The sequence below is a fragment of the Syngnathoides biaculeatus genome, chromosome 7 (assembly GCF_019802595.1).
Source record: "Syngnathoides biaculeatus isolate LvHL_M chromosome 7, ASM1980259v1, whole genome shotgun sequence".
NCBI lineage: Eukaryota > Metazoa > Chordata > Actinopteri > Syngnathiformes > Syngnathidae > Syngnathoides > Syngnathoides biaculeatus.
In genome coordinates, this window is record NC_084646.1 from 10,774,558 (window position 1) to 10,792,738 (window position 18,181).

General features: G+C 44.2%; 1 protein-coding gene across 1 annotated transcript in view; it reads right to left on the reverse strand.

Annotated features, from left to right (window-relative positions):
- Positions 1–17,344, reverse strand: part of prdm5 (PR domain containing 5) — a 40,827-nt gene extending 23,483 nt beyond the window's left edge. Inside the window, 13 exon segments of the mRNA XM_061825731.1 lie at positions 2,250–2,410; positions 4,635–4,728; positions 5,270–5,427; positions 5,502–5,586; positions 6,790–6,869; positions 7,611–7,732; positions 9,050–9,213; positions 9,861–9,872; positions 10,320–10,372; positions 10,375–10,474; positions 13,455–13,577; positions 14,529–14,612; positions 16,886–17,344. Coding sequence (XP_061681715.1) covers positions 2,250–2,410; positions 4,635–4,728; positions 5,270–5,427; positions 5,502–5,586; positions 6,790–6,869; positions 7,611–7,732; positions 9,050–9,213; positions 9,861–9,872; positions 10,320–10,372; positions 10,375–10,474; positions 13,455–13,577; positions 14,529–14,612; positions 16,886–16,993 — 1,344 coding nt within the window. The 5' untranslated portion in view covers positions 16,994–17,344.
- Between the last annotated feature and the right edge of the window lie 837 nt (positions 17,345–18,181).

Consider the following 18,181-nt stretch of genomic DNA (forward strand, 5'->3'; position numbering starts at 1 on the left):
TTTCCGATGATCCGGGAGCGTTTCTTGGCAGCTTCGGCGCGAGCTTCCCCGACACGCCGCTTATTGATTCTTATTGCAATTGTTTCTGGCGAAAGTATTCGCCGCTCGCTGCGTGGCAACTTTTTTAAACCAGCTCCAGATAGACGCCGGCCGGGTGAACTTCTGAAGACATTTTTCATTTGTACAAAGTGGTTTGTCAGTCGAAACAAACGTTGAACGGCCGGCACGGCTCCCGAGGCGCGCTTTTGACGGCGACGCGCAACTGGGAACGCGCTTGGCGCTGTTTTGTGTTTGCCGTCACTCTCACTCGCTGCCATTGCTTTGGATTTGCATCACGCAGAGTCGCCGCTGCTTTCCCGACGGGCAAAGTTTGCGGCCACTCTCATTTGTGTATTTTCCATCTAGTATGTTATGGTTTTATTTATTATTGAGTGTAGTTGATTTTTTTCTTAACCCTCTCTGGACCAAAAAAAGATTTTGCAGAGAGAAAAATCTGATACTTTCAGAAAATTATACTCTGGAACTTAAAATTTTCAATTATATTAAACCTGTTGCAAATTTGCAACCCCTTAATACCACGGTTGTTATTTTTCACAATATTGATGCCTCCGATTATTGCTTTTCAAACATTTGTGTATTTTTTGCCCAATATTTTTGTCTTAATATTTTTGGGGGAAAACTCATATTTGGTCTAATTTTGTTGCCAATATTTTTTCCCAACATGTCTTTATTTTCCATTGCATTCCAGTGATTTTCCTGTAATATTTTTTGCCCTTTCCATCTTGTTTGATATTTTTCCCAGATTCTTTTGTGTCTGTGGCATTTTTCCCAATTTTCTAACATTTTGAGCACAAAGAGCAACGAAAGCGTGCGGATCCTGAGCGAACCCGGCATTGATGAATATCTGGCATTATTTTCGGCGTGGCAAAGTTTTGCAGCCAGCGGGTCGTCGTCCGAGGCGCGAGGGCCACTTTGATCCCGACCCGAGCCCACGCGGCGGCGGCGGCCTCCTCGCCCCCTCCCCTGCAAAGCAGCGAGCCTCGGCGGTCCCCGCTGTTCCGAGACGACCGTTCGCCGCCGACGGGTTCAGCGCGGGTGCCAAACCGCAGTGGACGCCGTCAGATCAGCGACTGGATCGGTCCGGGCTCCCGCGACCCCGACGGAGCGCCTGCCGTTTTCAATCAGGCGAGAGATCGATTCCGGGCTTTTATCCGGGCCTCCCCGGGTGGAGATGGACGCTGGTGGGACTTTTGACAGCCGTCAACGGTTCTGCGCTTTGCACGTGGCAGCTAAATGGCTTTTGTGGCCAAATGCCGTGGCAAAACCTGCTTGAGAGAAATTAGGGAAGGCAGGAAGAAAACGCGCCAAAGTTCAAACAAAGCCGCCTCGCTCTCTTTTTACTGCTACAGGCTTATCCAGTATTGTTTTCCAACATGGCAAATGTCATTTTTCCCAGTATTTTATTGCACTATTGTTCTATTTTTGCATACGTTTCAAAAAAAAAAAAAACATTCATTTTAGGATGGTTTGCTGATTTCAAACTTTTCTAAAACTGGTGTGTGTTGTTTTATTCATCCATCCATTTTCTTAGCCACTTATCCTCACAAGGGTCACAGGGCATACCGGAGCCCATCCCAGCTGTCAACGGGCAGGGGGCGGGGTACACCCTGAACTGGTCGCCGGCCAATCGCAGGACACGTGGAGACAAAAAGCCGCACTCGCAATCACACCTTGTGGCAATTCAGAGTGTCCAATTCACGTTGCTTGTTTTGGGGACGTGGGAGGAAAGTGGAGTGCCCACCCGGAGAAAAGCCACGCTTGCGGGCACGGGGAGAACGTGCAAACTCCACCCGGGCGGGGCCGGGATGGAACTGATCGAGTCCTCAGAACTGTGAGGCCGGCGCTTTTCCAGCTGAACCGCCGTGCTGCCTGCGTTGTTTTCAATATTTTTACATTTTGTGTTGATTTTTTTTTTTTTTTCTTCCGAGTATTTAGTTTGCAACATTTTTGAATTTTTCAGCGAAATATTTTTTGCCCTTTTTAAAAAATAGGATTGTATTTTTTTGCTGGTCTTTCTTAAAGTTTTGTCAAATTAGTTTCTTTCTCGGACATTTGTGTTGTTAGATTTTGTCTTTTTGATGATGACGCATGACTGCGTCTCGCTCTCTCTCTCTCTCTCTCTCTTTTTTTTTTTTTTTTTTTATCTGTCTGGGTCATTTTTGGACCCGGTGGTCCCGCCCACGGCTCACCTTCTTGTGGCTCTTGAGGACGGAGGGCGTGACGAAGGCCTTCTCGCACAGGTCGCACTTGTACTTCTTGTGGCCGTCGTGGACCACCTGGATGTGCACGTTGAGCGTGTCCTTGCGCTTGAAGGTGGCGTTGCACTGGTCGCACTTGAAGGTGCGCTCACCTGCGGCGACAAAGATTCCGTCAGCGCGAGCTTCTTCTTTTGTCTGAGGCCAATTACGCCGTCCTGTGTCGTGTGCGGGTGTGACCTAAGCATGAAAGTTGTTGTTTTGGTTTGTTTTTTTTTTTTTTAAATCTGGGGCAAAATGGAACTGACAAAGGCAGAACTCCAGACAGTAAATTGGGCCACAATTGCAGCGTTTCTCTTCCTTTGACCTTCTTTTTAGAATTGGTATCAGGAATGATATCTCTGGGTCAAAATGACCCGGCCAATGTGTTGAAAACATACACATTTAAAATTAAATTACAATGTGTTGCTCATAACATGAGCAGTTAAACTAGTCAGACAGAACTTGAACCTTCTTGGTTCCATTTAGCAACAACAATAATGGGCCTGGGTCAAATTGAAACGATACATATTTGATTCTTTAAAAGTGTCAGACACAAAATAAACCCCAATAATCGTTTATGTCTCGTCATTAACTACAGGGTGACCAAAAAAGATGCGCACCCATATTTTATTCGATAAAAAAAAAAAATCCATTTTTTAACGAATGTCTTTTCTGTTGCAGGACGTGAAAGGTGAACCGATGGATGATCATTTGCAGCTATTGTTGCCCCGAAAATGTCTTGGACAAATCAGCAGAAGATATTCTCCCTGGAGAAGCTATTTTGCGACAAAACCATGCCAGAGTGTACAGATTCAAATCCACAAACAATTGAAGAACTGAAAACTGCCAAAATAAGAGCCATCCCGAAAGAGGAGTGTATAAAAGTGATTCAAAACTTGGCCAGACGAGTACACGTTTGCTTGCAACAAAATGGTGGACGTTTGGAACACATCTTGGGAAAGCCATAAAGTGACTGAAATAGCTGAAACTCTGGCGAATGGTCTTCCATAAACTGAATAATGTGTGGTTGTAAGTTGAAATAAATAGCTTTTTAATCAAAGCCACAATTGAAATTTCCATTAGTTAAAATATTACATTTAAAAATTCATAAATCCCCCGCCGAAAAAAAACATCCTTTGTATCGTCATTAACGACATAAAATATTACAGCTCACAGATTGAATTATTTTCTTGTAGTTTCTCAGCAACCACAATCACGTCTCTGGGTCAATTTGACTCAAGGTGTGTCCACCAATCCGAAAGTGTCGTACACAAAATATGTCAATTTTATTTCTTTTTCCAAACGTATTGAGACTTTTTCAACGTTTTTGTGAAGAGAAGGTGACCGATTGGATGTCACTGAGCCGCCTCCATGTGCGGGAGGTCCGCTATCTTAGCTTTAGCCGCCCTCGTCACCCCGCCCTGAGAAAGGCCCCGAGCCGCGACGCGTCTTTGTCGTTCGACCGCAAACCGGTTGAGTCGCTCGGACCAACGGCCAACAGATACGAGTGAGTTCTGCGAGCGACTGACACTTTTGTCACCGTAAATTCCCAGAGAGAAAAAAAAATACCTGGCACCCAGTAAAAATCCTGGCTTGCTATCTTGCTGAATGTTAGCACGCCAACTGTTAGCATTTGAGTTTTTCCATCCATTCATTTTCCGTTCCGCCGATCCTCACTAGGGCCGCGGGTGTCCCGCGGCTTACGCCCTGAACTGGTCGCCGGCCAATCTCGGGGCACATTTAAGTTATTCTCTTATTTAAGGACGGTATTCTGTTCTCAGATTGCAGTCTTGCTATATGTTAGCGTTCATGACGGTACACAATCGCAGTGAGAAATGTAAAAAAAAAAAAAAAATTCAAAAAATTTCAATCCATTAATCTGTCGCAGCACTTTCCCTTTGCAGGTTAGCACCTCGTTAGATATCGGCATGCCAACAATTATTGTTAAAAATGTTGAGGATAGTCACGAAACATGACCAGCTAAATACGGAAAAATCAAGCAAGCTGTTGTCAGAAGCAGCATTCTGTCGTCTACTCTCGTAGTGCCTTGCTCGGGTTAAAGTGACTTTTGTCCTTTTTAATAGCCGTGGATGACGGGTTTAACAGCTACTGCTCTGGCCGCACGTCATCAATCGCGTTCTCGGAGCTGCCGGGACTTCCCAAAGGTGTCCCGCTGGCTTCTGTACTCGGCCCGCTGCTTTTCAATATTTCCATCAACAACACTCATTCCGTGCAGGTCCAGTAATTCTGTTTTTTCAAGCAAAAGCAATCGCGTCGAATCTTCTTCAGTGTCTTGAAGAGAAGCGTCAAATTGGATATGATATAGCTCGTCCTTACTGTTGTGGATGAGTAGATGGCGCTGTAGAGAGAAAGGGGTGCGGAAAAGGGCCTTGCACTCGTCGCACTGGAAAGGTCTTTCCTCCGAGTGGGTCTACGGGTGGAGACAGAACACAAGAGAGCGGCGTCAGCGTGTTTATCGGAGTTGGCGCGACGGGGATCAGCCGCGAGGCTCGCTACTAGCGCCGCTCAGCGCCGGCGACTTGACGAAGACGAGCGAGCGGCTCGGAGGGGATTAGAGTTCAAAGTGCTTCTGTTTTGGCTCCTCTGCCACGCTGCCCTCAATTTATCCATCCGAGTGACACCCCGACCCCCAAAGTAAACACGGAGGGCACCGAGGGGTCACTCGGGAGATTTCAGCCACCGACGGGACCCTGACGGACAGCCGAGACGGTGACAGGACGGCGCTCGCTAATGAAAACTGCTCATTAGCCTGAAAATGTCATGGGGAAAAAAAAAAAAAAAAAAAAAAAAAAGTCTCTCCGAGGACTGTTGACCTTTGAGTTGAAAGAGTGACGACAGGCACGAAAGAATACTTTGCACTTTGTTTGAATGTGTTTGAAGCGCGCGAGTGTGGTGAAACCACCCGTAAATAAAAATCCCGCCGTCCACTCGGGGTTGTGTCGCTCGCTCACCTTCTTGTGATTCTTGTAGACGTTGCGGTGGGCAAATTCCTTGGCGCACAGTTTGCACTTGTAGGGCTTGTCCTCGCTGTGGATGATCTTGTGCGCCGTCACCTGGTCCAGGCGCTTGAAGGAGCGGCTGCAGATCTCGCACGTGTACGGACGCTTTTCTGAAAACGCCAAACGTGTTACCCGCGCCGGCGAAAAGTCGGCGGGTCGGCTCGAGCGGACTTTTGGAGCTGACCCGAGTGTGTGATCATGTGTCGCTTGAGCTGATTGGTGGAGATGAACTTCTTGTCACAAGCGTGGCAGTCGAATATTTCATGGATCTGTTCGCAAAGGGTGAAAGAGGACCCTAGGTTTAGCATCGGTAGTTGGGAACTTTTCATGCGAAAAAGAAAATCAAGCAGCAAAAATGTCAGTTGGAAATTCAAAAAATATTACTCATCACTGGATTTTGGTTATTATTTCCTTAAATATAGTGTAGATATTTTTTTAGCATTCATTTCATTTATTTATACTCTATATAAAGTCTTTGGAACAAATGTACTTTTTCCAACTGGTGTCAGTATCTTTTTTGTATTTCTTTATTGTTGTCTTGGAAATTTAAAAAAAGGTTAATGTATAATAATAATAAAAACTAAATAAATATAATGATGCATTTTTTTTTTATTTTTCCCTTACATGCATTGTATTTTTTTGTCATACATTTGTATTTTCATTTTACGTTCTTTTTTTTTTTTTAGTTCTGTTTGTTTGTCAAAGACTTATTGTCTCTCGAGCATCTACATGTTTGTAATTTTTTTAAATCATATCTTAAATGATTGCATCAGAATATTTAGTAATATTTGCAAACGAATACTGAATCATAAGGACTATATTTTCAAAGTTACCTTTGTATTTTTTTACGATATAATTTGGGTTTTAAACTGCTGCTAGAAAAGCTTACGTAGCTAATGTAATTTTCGAGCTATTACGGTACAACTCAGTTTTTCCTTCAGCTTGCGGTGCGAAATTAGCTGTAAAAACGTCAAAGTGAGAAATTATGTCACCAAAAACAATCTCGCTCAGCTACTGTTAAAACTTGGATGTCAAAAAAAAATGGAAAATCTTCGTTTGAACGCAAACCTGGAAATGGAAGTCATGAGGTACTGGAGACCCGTTCGGGTGCTGAGGTAAATGACACGGAGCTGAGTGGAAGGCAAGTACGCTCATTTCCCGAACGTGTATTTTCAGTTTTTTTTCCATTTCGCAAGCGTCGACTAGACGTTGAGCATCCACGCGAGTTCACAAAGCTGCACTTTTACGTTTACTTTCGTGAAGTTTTTAAAAACGCAAACACTTTTCCGTCTACAAACTCAGTAGAATTTTTGTATTTTTCAGTACAACGATGGTGATGATGATTATTACTATCTATACATCTTCATTGGATATTTTTGTATTTTGCATTTGGTTTTTTTGGGGTATCATTGTCAGGTGTTGCGATTTTTTTTTTTTATTTTGTTGATGTAATATTTTGATCGATTTCTTACCTTTCTGTGTTCTTGTAGATTTAGAGATGACGAGCACTTCCTGTTGCATATGGTGCACGTCAGCTTCCTTCTGGCACTTCCTAAATAGACAAAGGAAAATTATGATCATATTTTGTACACACTGCTGCTCCTCGTGCTGATCTCGCAAGTATTTGAAGATTTATCACTGTAAGATGAATGCTCATTTCTATGATCCTATCTGTGGCGTTTCGTGCCGTACGTTCGCATTTGTTCGACGAATCGATATATTTTGGTGGAAGAATTGATGTTTCAGTCAACAATCCCTAAGTCTTTTTTTCTTTGTTTTTAGGAGTGACGTTCACAATAAACTTCAAGTGAGAGTGACAAAGTGTTTCATGCAATCACAATATTTTGACTGAAAAAGCGTCAGAAGATAAATCGTTAAAGTTTCTTGTGTCAAATTTTGTTTCATTGTGGTTGAAGAATGTGGGAGGAGTAAAAGTACACGATCCTAAAAACCCCCCTAAAAAAAAAAAAAAAAAAACACACATAAAATGAATAATGACATCTGCCTGTTTTGTTGTTGTTTTTTTTTTTTTTTTTACGTCAAATGTAGTGTAAAGGCGATTAGGTGTTATTTGTCGCCGGCGTGACCCCAATCCCTCCCGTCTGACGCACTCCCCCCACCCGGGGGACCCTCGATCTCCTCAGATATCAAAGTCTCCATCTGGGCTCACCCGTGGCCTACATCCTGGCCTAAATAGGCAAATTATCCGGTGCCGCCGCGCAATTACGTGCTAATTACAGGCGAACGGGGCCGAGCTAGCGGGGGGGGCGTCGAGGCGCCCGCCGATGCCGACCTGTGTGAACGTTCCCTTTGTGTTTCTTCAGCGCGTCCTTGCTCTTGAACCTTTTGCCGCAACTCTCCTCCTTGCAGATGAAGCGGGCGTCGCCTTTGCACGCCTCCTTGTGCTGCTCGAAGCTGCGCGCAAAAACAAAAAAAGTCACAAATGTGCGAGCGGTCGACGTCGCACCATCGCCATCGGCGGAATTGAAATGAATTACATCGCCGGGAGAAATCGGGTCACAAATTTCCACGATTACATGGGAAAAATAATTTGGACACTGTCGCAGGAAGGCTGGAGGCAATCCCGCCTCTCATCGGCCAGGAGGCGGGGCGCACCCCGAACTGGTCGCCGGCCAATCGCAGGGCACATCGAGACAAACGGTGGCACTCACAATCACACCCAGGGGCAACCAATGTTGCGTGTTTTCGGGATGCCGGAGGGGCCTGCAAAGTCGGGATTCGGACCCCGGTCCTCAGGAGTGGGAGGCCAACGCTCTGGCAGGACGGCGTTTGGACCCACCTGGACTCGGAGCTGAAGGAGCTGTGGCACACGGAGCACTGGTGATGGGCTTTGGCGTCCCCCGAAGGGCTCAGCGCTTCCGAGCAGTGCAACACGCTGGAGGGAAGGCGCAAAATCAAATCGCATTCAGCTCCAATTTAGAAAAATCCCAAGACGCGAGGAAACTTCGGGAACGTTTTGGCTTTTTTTTGTTGTTGTTGTTTGGTTTTTTTTTTCTTTAATTTTGTTTTTCATTGATTTGCTAAAACGATGACGCTTGCTATTTAGCAGAGCTTAGCGTAAAAGCACAAATACTTTAACGTACTGTGTGTTTGGGTTTTTGATATTGTGTATTTTTCTTCTCAAAGCTTTCTAAGATCTATCTATTAAAAATACATAATTCAGTTGATTGTGAAATACATATTTAGTTTTTTTATAGTCTTGCCTTTTTGTATTTCACACAAGTCTGTTTTTGTCTAATATCTGTGTAATATTTTAGTTTTATTTCATTTTATTGATAAAAGAAGTAGAACATATTATTCTGGAATATCTTTCTATGTTTTCTTTTTTTTTGTACAATCTTTTTTTAGTCAAGCATTGTTGCCTTTTCTTGATATTTTGTGTACTCTTCATCCAATATGTTACCATTTTAACTTGGATCTAGACAATTGTTGATGTATTTCCATTTCTGTTTATGATATACGTTGTGTATTTTTTACGTACATCTTTCTATTTTTTTTTTTTTTTTTTTTTTGTCGCGCTACTTTGGGGCGATCGTGGGCTCGTGCAAGTGTACCTCACGTTCGGCGTCACTCCCGTGAGCAAATCCCCGCCGCGTAAACCTTTCAGTAAACTTTGTGGGCGTCGGGCGATCGTTCGCCGTCACGATGACGAGCTCCGCCGTTTGTCTCGGGCGCAAAACGGAAGACGGACGAGGCGGCGTTTTGGCTCACTGGCGCTGCAGCGCTTGCTTGACGGGGAACTTCTTGCCGCAGTTGCTGCACTTGAAGTCCTTCTCGTCGGTGCCGGGCCTCTGGTGGAGACTCTGCAGGTGGGCGGCCAGGATCTCCTCGCTGGGGAAGCTGCTCTCGCAGAGCAAGCACGGGTGGTCCTCCTTCTTGATCACCAGTTCTGGAGGCGCAGGATTGCATTTTTTGCCAGATTCAGCGCTTACGGCAGGGCTTTGTTTTCATCAGGTTGGCGCCCAGTTAGCCGTGTAACAGTGTGAACCTTTACACAAATCTCACGGCTATTTGCTTTTTCTATAAGAGAAGCGGAGGAATAAGTCCAAATCGACAAGTGTTGGGATTCTAGCCTAGCCTAGCCTAGCCTAGCCTAGCCTAGCCTAGCCCAGGGGTGCTCAACGCGTCTTCGATCGCGGGACGGTGTGCCAAAAAAAACAAAAAAAAAAAAACACGTCAGCCGAGCTTGCCTCTAAACTGCGTTGCGCGCAAAAAAAAATGTAATAAAATAATCCAATGCAAATTGAAAGTACAACATATAGGTGTTCAGTTTGCGGTATTTTGCAATGTGATTCATTGAGTCAGGGATGACTGGTTGTTACATCCAATGGCACAATTCACATACGTGCTGTCAAAAATGAAAAGAAGAAGCCGCTGGTTTCTTTCAGGCAACTCACTGAACTTTCTTTAACAACAACCGCTGCTCCGCCACACTCTCTTTTTCCTAGTTTACCTTACACCCGCTCCCCCCTCCCCACTCTTAAAAACGTACACTCATAATTACAAATGTTACAGTACTTACGCAGCCCATCTGCTTTAGTTAGCAACACAGTCTGGGCAACGTAGAGCAAAGAGGAGCGAGACATGCTGCTCATGTTTACTTTCAAAGTTAAAAAAAAAGAAATGCAGTTGTTTTAAGATGCAGAGCATGTGAAAAATTGAAGAAAAAGTAGTTAAACTGGAAGAGATTTTCCTCTCTTCCGAGTGGGAAAGGTCTGGTCTGAAGCCAAAGTGGAAAGTGCAGAAAGTGAGATGGCGTGTCATTTTTAAAATTCCACCTTGGCACAGCCTGATCCAGGATGAAAGCACAGACAATACAGTGCACAAAAAGCTAATTCTGTATTTTAAATATAGGAGAGGATATGTGCTTGAAAAGTAGATCTTGGGGTTAAAAAAAAAAAAAACCCTGGCCTAGCCCCAATCGACGGTGACAGGAAGTGGGCGTTACCCATCTCGACCAGGTGCTTCGCCTCTTTGCTGCTCTCCTCCTCATCTTTGTTGACCTCCTCCTCTCCTCCTCCTCCTCCTCCTCTCCTCCTCCTCCTCCTCCTCCATGTCGCTGTCCAGGAAGCCGATCAGGAGCTCCGTGTCCGTGTCGATGTCGTCCACGGCCAGGTAGAAGATGTTCTCGCCGTCCTGAAACCAAAAGGCCGCTTTCAAGAGGCTCCCCGAAACCTCGACTGCGGCGGCGCTGTGGGTGGGGCAATCGCTCAAATGCTCACTAAAATGGAGGATCATCTTTATTAACCCTTCCGTGGTGTTTGGACATTTTCTTGCCCCTGACGACGCACCTGACCACAACCGTCTGAGCATCCCACACTTCCTGGCTCAGAAGAAAACAACAACAGCTTTTTGCCATCAAATACTGGAACAATTGCTATCGTACAGGGCAGCAGCGCTAGCGCTCGTATGCCCAGGTACAAGTGTCTCTGTATAAAAACAATTGTAAAATCTATTTTTTTATATACTGTACAAAGTATAATATCCCAATCATGTGTTTTTGCTCGTATCTTTTAGTCAAAACAGTTTTTGCCTCAGCCTTGCCGCTGAAAGTTCACATTGACACGTGTCTGCGACAAAGTGATGATCCTTCGGCAGGGGGAAAAAAAGAAAACACTCGAGTGCATCAATACGCCAGACGGTCCACGTGATTGCTCGCCGAAAGGTCAACCGCTGGAGTCCTAAAGCTCTGCCTTTCGTCAGCGCTGACATTTATCGTCCCGCTTTCCTCCTCTTAATCGTTATTCACGCGTATTTGGAATCGCCTCCGTTTGGACAAAACCGAGGTTTGATGTCGTTGGCCGGGCAAAGTTAATGAAGACGTTTTTTTTTTTTTTGGGGGGGTTGATCTGGTGAACTTTGAACCCGGCTCACTTGTCACTCAGCACCGTCGTCACGCTCGCGTCTCGCTCACCTTTGAGTTTGCTGTGTTCCAAAATAGATGAAAGTCCCTCGAAATTGAAAACAAATATGCACATTTCTGTTATGAAAAACATTGAATGGTTCAAAAATTGGCCAACTACATACCAAAACAAACCCTTCAAAAAACATTGTTTTGTTCCTTTTTTTTTTTAAACTCTTTTCACCTTGTCGTGAACTCGCGGCCGACGACGAGGCACTCTAATGCATCCACACCGGCCCCAGGCGCCAGACCACATGCTGGCTGGGAAGTCAGACTTTTAACAAATAATAATAATTCAAAAAAATAATAAACACCCTCCTCACGCTTCCGAATTTCTCGGCACGCTGCAAACTCATGGGACTTGATCCCCGTCCACTCTCGAATGGCACTTCCGCCTTCTCGTGCGTAACGGGGCACTCTAAAGCAGCAATGGTAGCGCAAGGCATCGAGCCACGTGGTGGCTGTGAAATTTGATTTTTAAAAAAAAAAAAAAAATATCTTCTTTTTTGGATGACGAGTATGCATTCACGTCTGACAACGGGGCGCTCTAAAGTGGCCACGCCAGCGTGTAGTCCCTGTCCATGCGTTGCATGTCAAGTCAGACTTTTGGAAAAAAATGTGCCACCCTTGTCAGTCTTCCGGCTTTCTCTGCATGACGTGCACTCACTCACGGGAGACAACGGGGCGCTCTAAAGCCGCCAGAGCAGCTAGAAGCCCTGATCCACGTGCTGGTTTTACCCCCACCTTGCTACTGCCGCTTCGGTCTTTCCTACCATGATGTGCACGCCCTCGTGGTCAACAACGAGGCACTCTAAAGCAGCCAGTGAAGCACTGTGAAAACTTTTCTGCAAGCCCTGAAAGTGCATCCAGGAAAGTATTTGCTGCTTTCCGCTTTATGATTTTTAATAGTTGCAGTTTCATTCCTCCAAATTCTACACTGGACAATGACACACGAAAAAAATGTTTTGTGTGAATTTATTCAAATCTAAAAGGGGAAAAAAAAAAAAAAAAAAAAAAATCAAAAAAATTTGCAGGCTTTTCTCAATATTGATGAAGACTTGATGTACGTTTTGCAGTCCCGAATCTTTTTGGACCTGCTGCCACAAGCTTGGCCCGCGTGTCTTTCCGAGCTGCCCCCAGAAGTCGGCAACGGGATTCGAACGTGGGCTCCGTCCGGGCCCCACAAGGACTCGCCGACGGCGGTCCCCAATGGGCCTCCTCGGATCTTTTGTTCCGTGCGCGCCGGCGGTTGAAAGCCGAAGCAGTCGAACGCGCTCTGGAGAATACTTACTGCGTGGATGGCTGTTTTATGATGATTATTATTATTACTCAAAAGAAAGTTGACCTCATAATTATGAGGTGCCGTGTGTCGAATTTTGAGTGAAGAAATGAATTTAATCCATTTTGGAATGAAGCTGCAACTAGAGTAAAATGTAAATAAAGTCAAGTGCTGTCAATATCTGACTTTGTCCTTTTTTTTCAATAAAATTCATGAGTTCAAACGTAGCTATTCCATTTTTTTTTCTTTAATTTGTGTGGCTGATTATTGTTGTAAATAACACAAGACAAATAATTCATACTGTATGTACATTTAACATTTAATCATGAAAGTCAAAGCGCATGTCTGACACCTCAAATATTTTGTTTTGGGTTATTTCGCCATTTTTTTTTTCCTTCTTGAAAAGCAATTTTCGCACTCTGTTTGCGCCACACAAATCGAGGAATGACAATAAATTGATATCATACCATAATTGGTGAATTAAATTACATACAGAAATTGGAAAATTGTCATTATTATACTGTTAAAATACATAAATACATACACATTTTAATGGCCCCTGAGAACAATTTGTGTATGTAATTGACAGTAAGAATTCATTTTTCTTGATGTACTGTTGTACTACATTTCATTTTTACGTGTTGACTCGCTACTTCTACTCGGTCTTTTTTCACACCGGTATCTGTACTTGTACTCGAGTACAGCGCGTGAGTACTTTTGCCACCACAACGAGAACTTACTAAAATACATAAAGTGCCTTTGCGAAGATAAAGGGAGGTGAGTCCGCTTGCCAAACGACGACGATAATCATAATCATCGGAACGCTGAGACACGCAGGCAAGCTATTGTCTGGCGTGACTTATTAAAAGTCATATTAAAAGGCTCCGTCGTGTCCGTCCGTCCGTCCGCCCGCCCGCCCGAGCGAGGAAACGCACCTGAATGGCCGCCAAGTTCTTCTGCTCCTGCGAGGGCGCCTGGTGGACAAAACGCAGCCAGTTGGCGTGGCGCGGATTGCTGGCGTCCAGGATGTACAGCACGTCACCCTTGCTGCCACGAACCTCAAAAAAAAACAACAACAACAACAACAAAAAAGTCCATTTCACTCGTCCGCTTTCGCCAGTGAAATGAAAGGAAACGCCACTAATCAGTTCCAGAAACGCCGACAAAATCGGGTCGTGTGTGTTTCAGGAAAAGAAAAGTTGAAAAGCATTCGACTTACTCGGCAGCATCATGAATGCCGCATACGCCTGTTGGGATTCTTATACGCTTCGTCCGCAGGTGTTGCTGCACCATTTGTGTCCAAATATCAGTGCTTCAAAGGTTTAAAACTGGAAATTATGATAACATTGATGGTAGTTCTGTTCGTCAGTCTATGGCATTTGTCTTTGTTGTTTCAGCACGAAGCTAGCGGACTTTCCGATGGTAAAGTTTGCTGAATGTTTAGTTTACGACACGTCAAGCGGGAGTGGCAAGAAACACTTTGAAGCGAAAAAAACAAAAAAAAAAAAAGAAGAAGAAGAAGAATATGTTTGGGCTTGGTCGTTGGCATGACCTCGCGGCGACCTTTGCGAGCCGGGAAGTAGCCTCTTTGCTCTCTTACAAATAAACGGAAACGGGCGGCACGGTCTATCAGCTGGAAATCGTTGGCCTCGCAGTTCCGAGGTCCCGGGTTCGATCCCGGACCCGCTTGCGTGGAGTTTGCGTGTTCTCCCCGTGTCTTTTCTCTGGGCGCTCCGGTTTCCTCCCACATCCCAATTGGACACTGTAAATTGCCCGTAGGTGTGATTGTGAGCGCGGCCGTTTCCCTCTTTGTGCCCTGCGATTGGCTGGCGACCAGTTCGGGGTGTACCCCGCCTCCCGCCCGATGACAGCTGGGATAGGCTCCGGCGCTCTCTGCGACCCTTGTGAGGATCAGCGGCTAAGAAGACGGCTGGCTCGCCCCTACTGGATTTCCTTTGCTTGAAAAAATTAAGCGAAAGAAAACCCAAAGGGGCGGAATGTGCGCTCACCTCCCACATGAGTCGGGTGTCGGCACTTTCGTCCAACTCGCACGGCAACTTCTTCTCCCCTGCGAAGGGCCCAAATTTTTCTCCCTTAGAACACAAAACATCACATTGGTAAACTTTTTTTTTTTTTTTTGTTCAGTCTCCAAAATTCTCAATACTTGAAATAACTTGAAAATGCAGATTTACTCTTGTAAAATAACACATGTAATCTGGGAAATATTTGACTTTTTATGTTAAACGTGCACATTTTAACTCGTAATCTGACAATTATAATGTTAAAATATAAGGTTTTTTTTATGTCAACACTGAAGAATTTATTCTCTTAAAGTTACAACTTTCATTTCTCAAAAAATGGTGTCAAGCTCAAGCCCGGGGGCCAAACCTGGCCCAAAGCGTCACGTTAAGTGGCCCACCAAAGCGAATTATTTACATTGACTTGTGTGATTCTTGCTAAAATCGCTCCCGAAATTCTCAATCGTCTTATATAATAAATAATCGCAGTGAGATATTGCAAGCATTTTTGAGGGGGGTGTTACCAGCCCCCTTTTTCCAGTAACTTGGGGGGAGGGGGGGGGGGGTTAATGTTAAACCACACTCCACCGCTGCAAATTTCTTGGCTCTGCGCGTCAAACATTTAACGAAGGTCGTCGACGCGCCCGAAAGTGGAAGTTCCGTCATACGATGAGACAACCAGAGATAAATTAAGTATATAAAAATGTATATTTTTCGGACCATATCCTGCTATGATTTTTAAAACATTTTTTTTTACTTGCATCCTTTTCAATGTGATATAGTGGCACCCCAGCGCCCCCTGTTGAGCAGCTGCCACCAAATATTACGACAAAATTTTGATATGGTTTCACAGGTAGAACCGACAAAAATGAGCTTGGCAGCCCAGAAGTTGAAAAAAAATCACTTTCTTTTGTGGATGATTTTGCAGAAGTCGTTTTCCCCAACACTTCCGTGTAACACCTGAACGCATCTTCAAGTCCTGGCTGGGGGGCGCGGCCACCACAAACGTCATATTTTGCCCATCTTTTTTTGTTTGTTTGTTTGTTTTTTGGGGGGATATTCCTGATCTAAAAAAAAAAAAAAAAAAAAAAAAGACTGGATAGCTCATTGGCCACCAAAACTGAAGTCGCCATCCGCCATCTTGATCCTCCCCAAACAAGCATGATGGCCTTTGCAGTGTTAATCGCCAGTTGGGTGGCTGTGCGAAAACATTCCACGGGTAAGTTTGAAAGATTTACTTTGACGCTGTTAAAGTTTGTTTTTTTTAAAGGGTTTTTTTTCCCCAATGAACTTAATTCACTTGAACAAAGTTTTGTTTGCGGTTGTTGTTGTTCACCGTTCACTCTCTGCTTCACCTTTCGCAAAAAAACAATGTCAATATTTTCCCAAACTTCATCAGTGAATAAGCAAGAAAACACTTTCTGTGAAATTTTTGATGAATTTCATAATACAGAACTCTGCAAATTGAATTTGATTTTCAAATGCGTGGAAACAAGTTGAAATTTTCTGTCACAGAGACAACAAATGAACAACGCGTTTTAGCATGTATTTGCCCATTGCGAGTCCTTATTTCCTAAAATATATCCAACTGATTGACTTAAAATGTATGTTTCTATGACAAAAATGCTTAGTTTTTTTTTGCTATGTTATGATGACAGTGCTTCACAGCGTATTTTGGGAAACATGTCACAAAAAATGGGCCCGGGGTAATATGCGAGGTTTCTTGCTAGTCGCGGTGTTCTACGTCTTTTGCCTTTGCCTGTTTTGGCTCACCGAGTCGAATTAAAAATCCTTCATGTTACCAGAAGTGGAAAAAATGTCAATCTCACACGATTAGTTTGAATTCTGCATGCCAAACTTTGAGGAAAAACTCGCCATAATCCAAGCTGTAAACCATGTCCTCCACTTGTTTTTGGGAGTACCAAGATGGCGGCCAACTGGCTTCACCCATATGTATGCGCCATCCAGTCATTTTTTTTTTTTTTTTTTTTAGGTCAGTGATTGAACCAGAGCGAGGAGATGCTCCTCCGAAAGTGACTTCCGGGACTTTTCTTTACTCGTAAAATCTTGTAAAGTTTTTTTTTTTTTTTTTTTTTGCGTCGAATTGATGTGAATGCGAACTCGGAGAAGGTGAAGAAGGTAAGAAAAAAAAATGAGTGAGGGGGGAGGAAGAAGAAGAAGAAGAAATAGTGGCGGGGGGGGGGGGGCGTTTGTGTTGCTACGTGGCACGTCACGTCACAAGTCGTCGCGTTTGACAGCCACTTTCAAAAGAGGCCAAAAGCGACCTCGAAACAAAAGAGCTGCGAGTTGCAGTAAAAGTTCCGTGGCGGCGGGGAAGGGGCACGAACCTTTTTGACCCGCCGCGCCGTGAACAGACCGATTCCATCCTGGACTTTGGACGAGCGCAGGGAGAATCTGTCCGGCACGTACATCCCCAACATGCTCCCCGTCTTCATGAAACGTCACAAAATGGACGCTAGACGGTTCGGAGGCGAGCCGGCATCGTCGTTTTCGGGTTCGGAGCCCGGTCTCGACGGCGTCCGCGGAGACGGGGGATAGTCCGGGTCGCGGTCCAGGTTGGACTTGTTGCTACTCGGCTCGGGGCAGGAAAGGCGACGGCGCCTTCTGATTGGTCCAAAAAGTTTGTAACCAGAAGCGCTACCTTTTGCTGCAGCCAATGAAAACGCCGCCTCAGCAAAATCCAAATGCTGGCCAAATCCAACACGCAATACAAGAAATGGATGCATTTGTTTTATTTTTTTCATCGTTTCTATGAATGCCATTTATATATTTGCATTATCGCATCAATATTTTTTAGTTCAGCATATCGTTCCAAATATTGTAAGTTTAATTATATATATATATTTTTACTGTCATTTCTCTTCATAATTTGTTATTGTTTATTTTGAAACATTACATCACATACATATTACATAGATGTTTTTATGTTGCGGCTATATTATTAGCCACCTTTAGTTTAAGAAGAAAATATCTTTATTCTGAAAATCTAAATATTTGAATTCCGATAGTTTTATAGTACTTTATTTTCATGATATTATTAGTCAACAATATGAATTAAAATGAAATGGAAAAAAAAAATACAAAACACCAGACCTTGTCTACGTTATACTGGGATTGTTGTTATTATTATTATTAACATTATCAATGTTGCGATTGTTCTGACTTGCACATCTACCAGCGCGCCACTCATTTGAGAACATTTTAATATGTTGACGTACGTTTGCGGCATGTGGGAGGGGCTAGATAATTTTTCGAAACGCTAATTCATTTCTCGATGGCAGATTTTCAGATGGGTTTGGAATCCACCAACGCAATTCTCTGAATGTCACATCAGTTTGTCGCAAAGAAAACCCAGCAGGACCAGGAACTGCAGTCCGTACCTCCAGCCTTTACACCGCCCGCCCCCCCCCAATCTGTCATTTCATGTCACATTTTGCCACAAATTGCTGTCCAAACAGCCCACCGGCAACAAAAGTGAGGACACCCCCGAGTGAAAACGTCCAAATGTACAGAAAGAAGCAAAAGTGTCCACTTTCCCTTCTCTGAGTCATGTGACTTATTTGTCTCGGGGGGGTGTTAAATTTGCTGTTACTGCGCTTGGACACTTCTCATCCATCCATCCA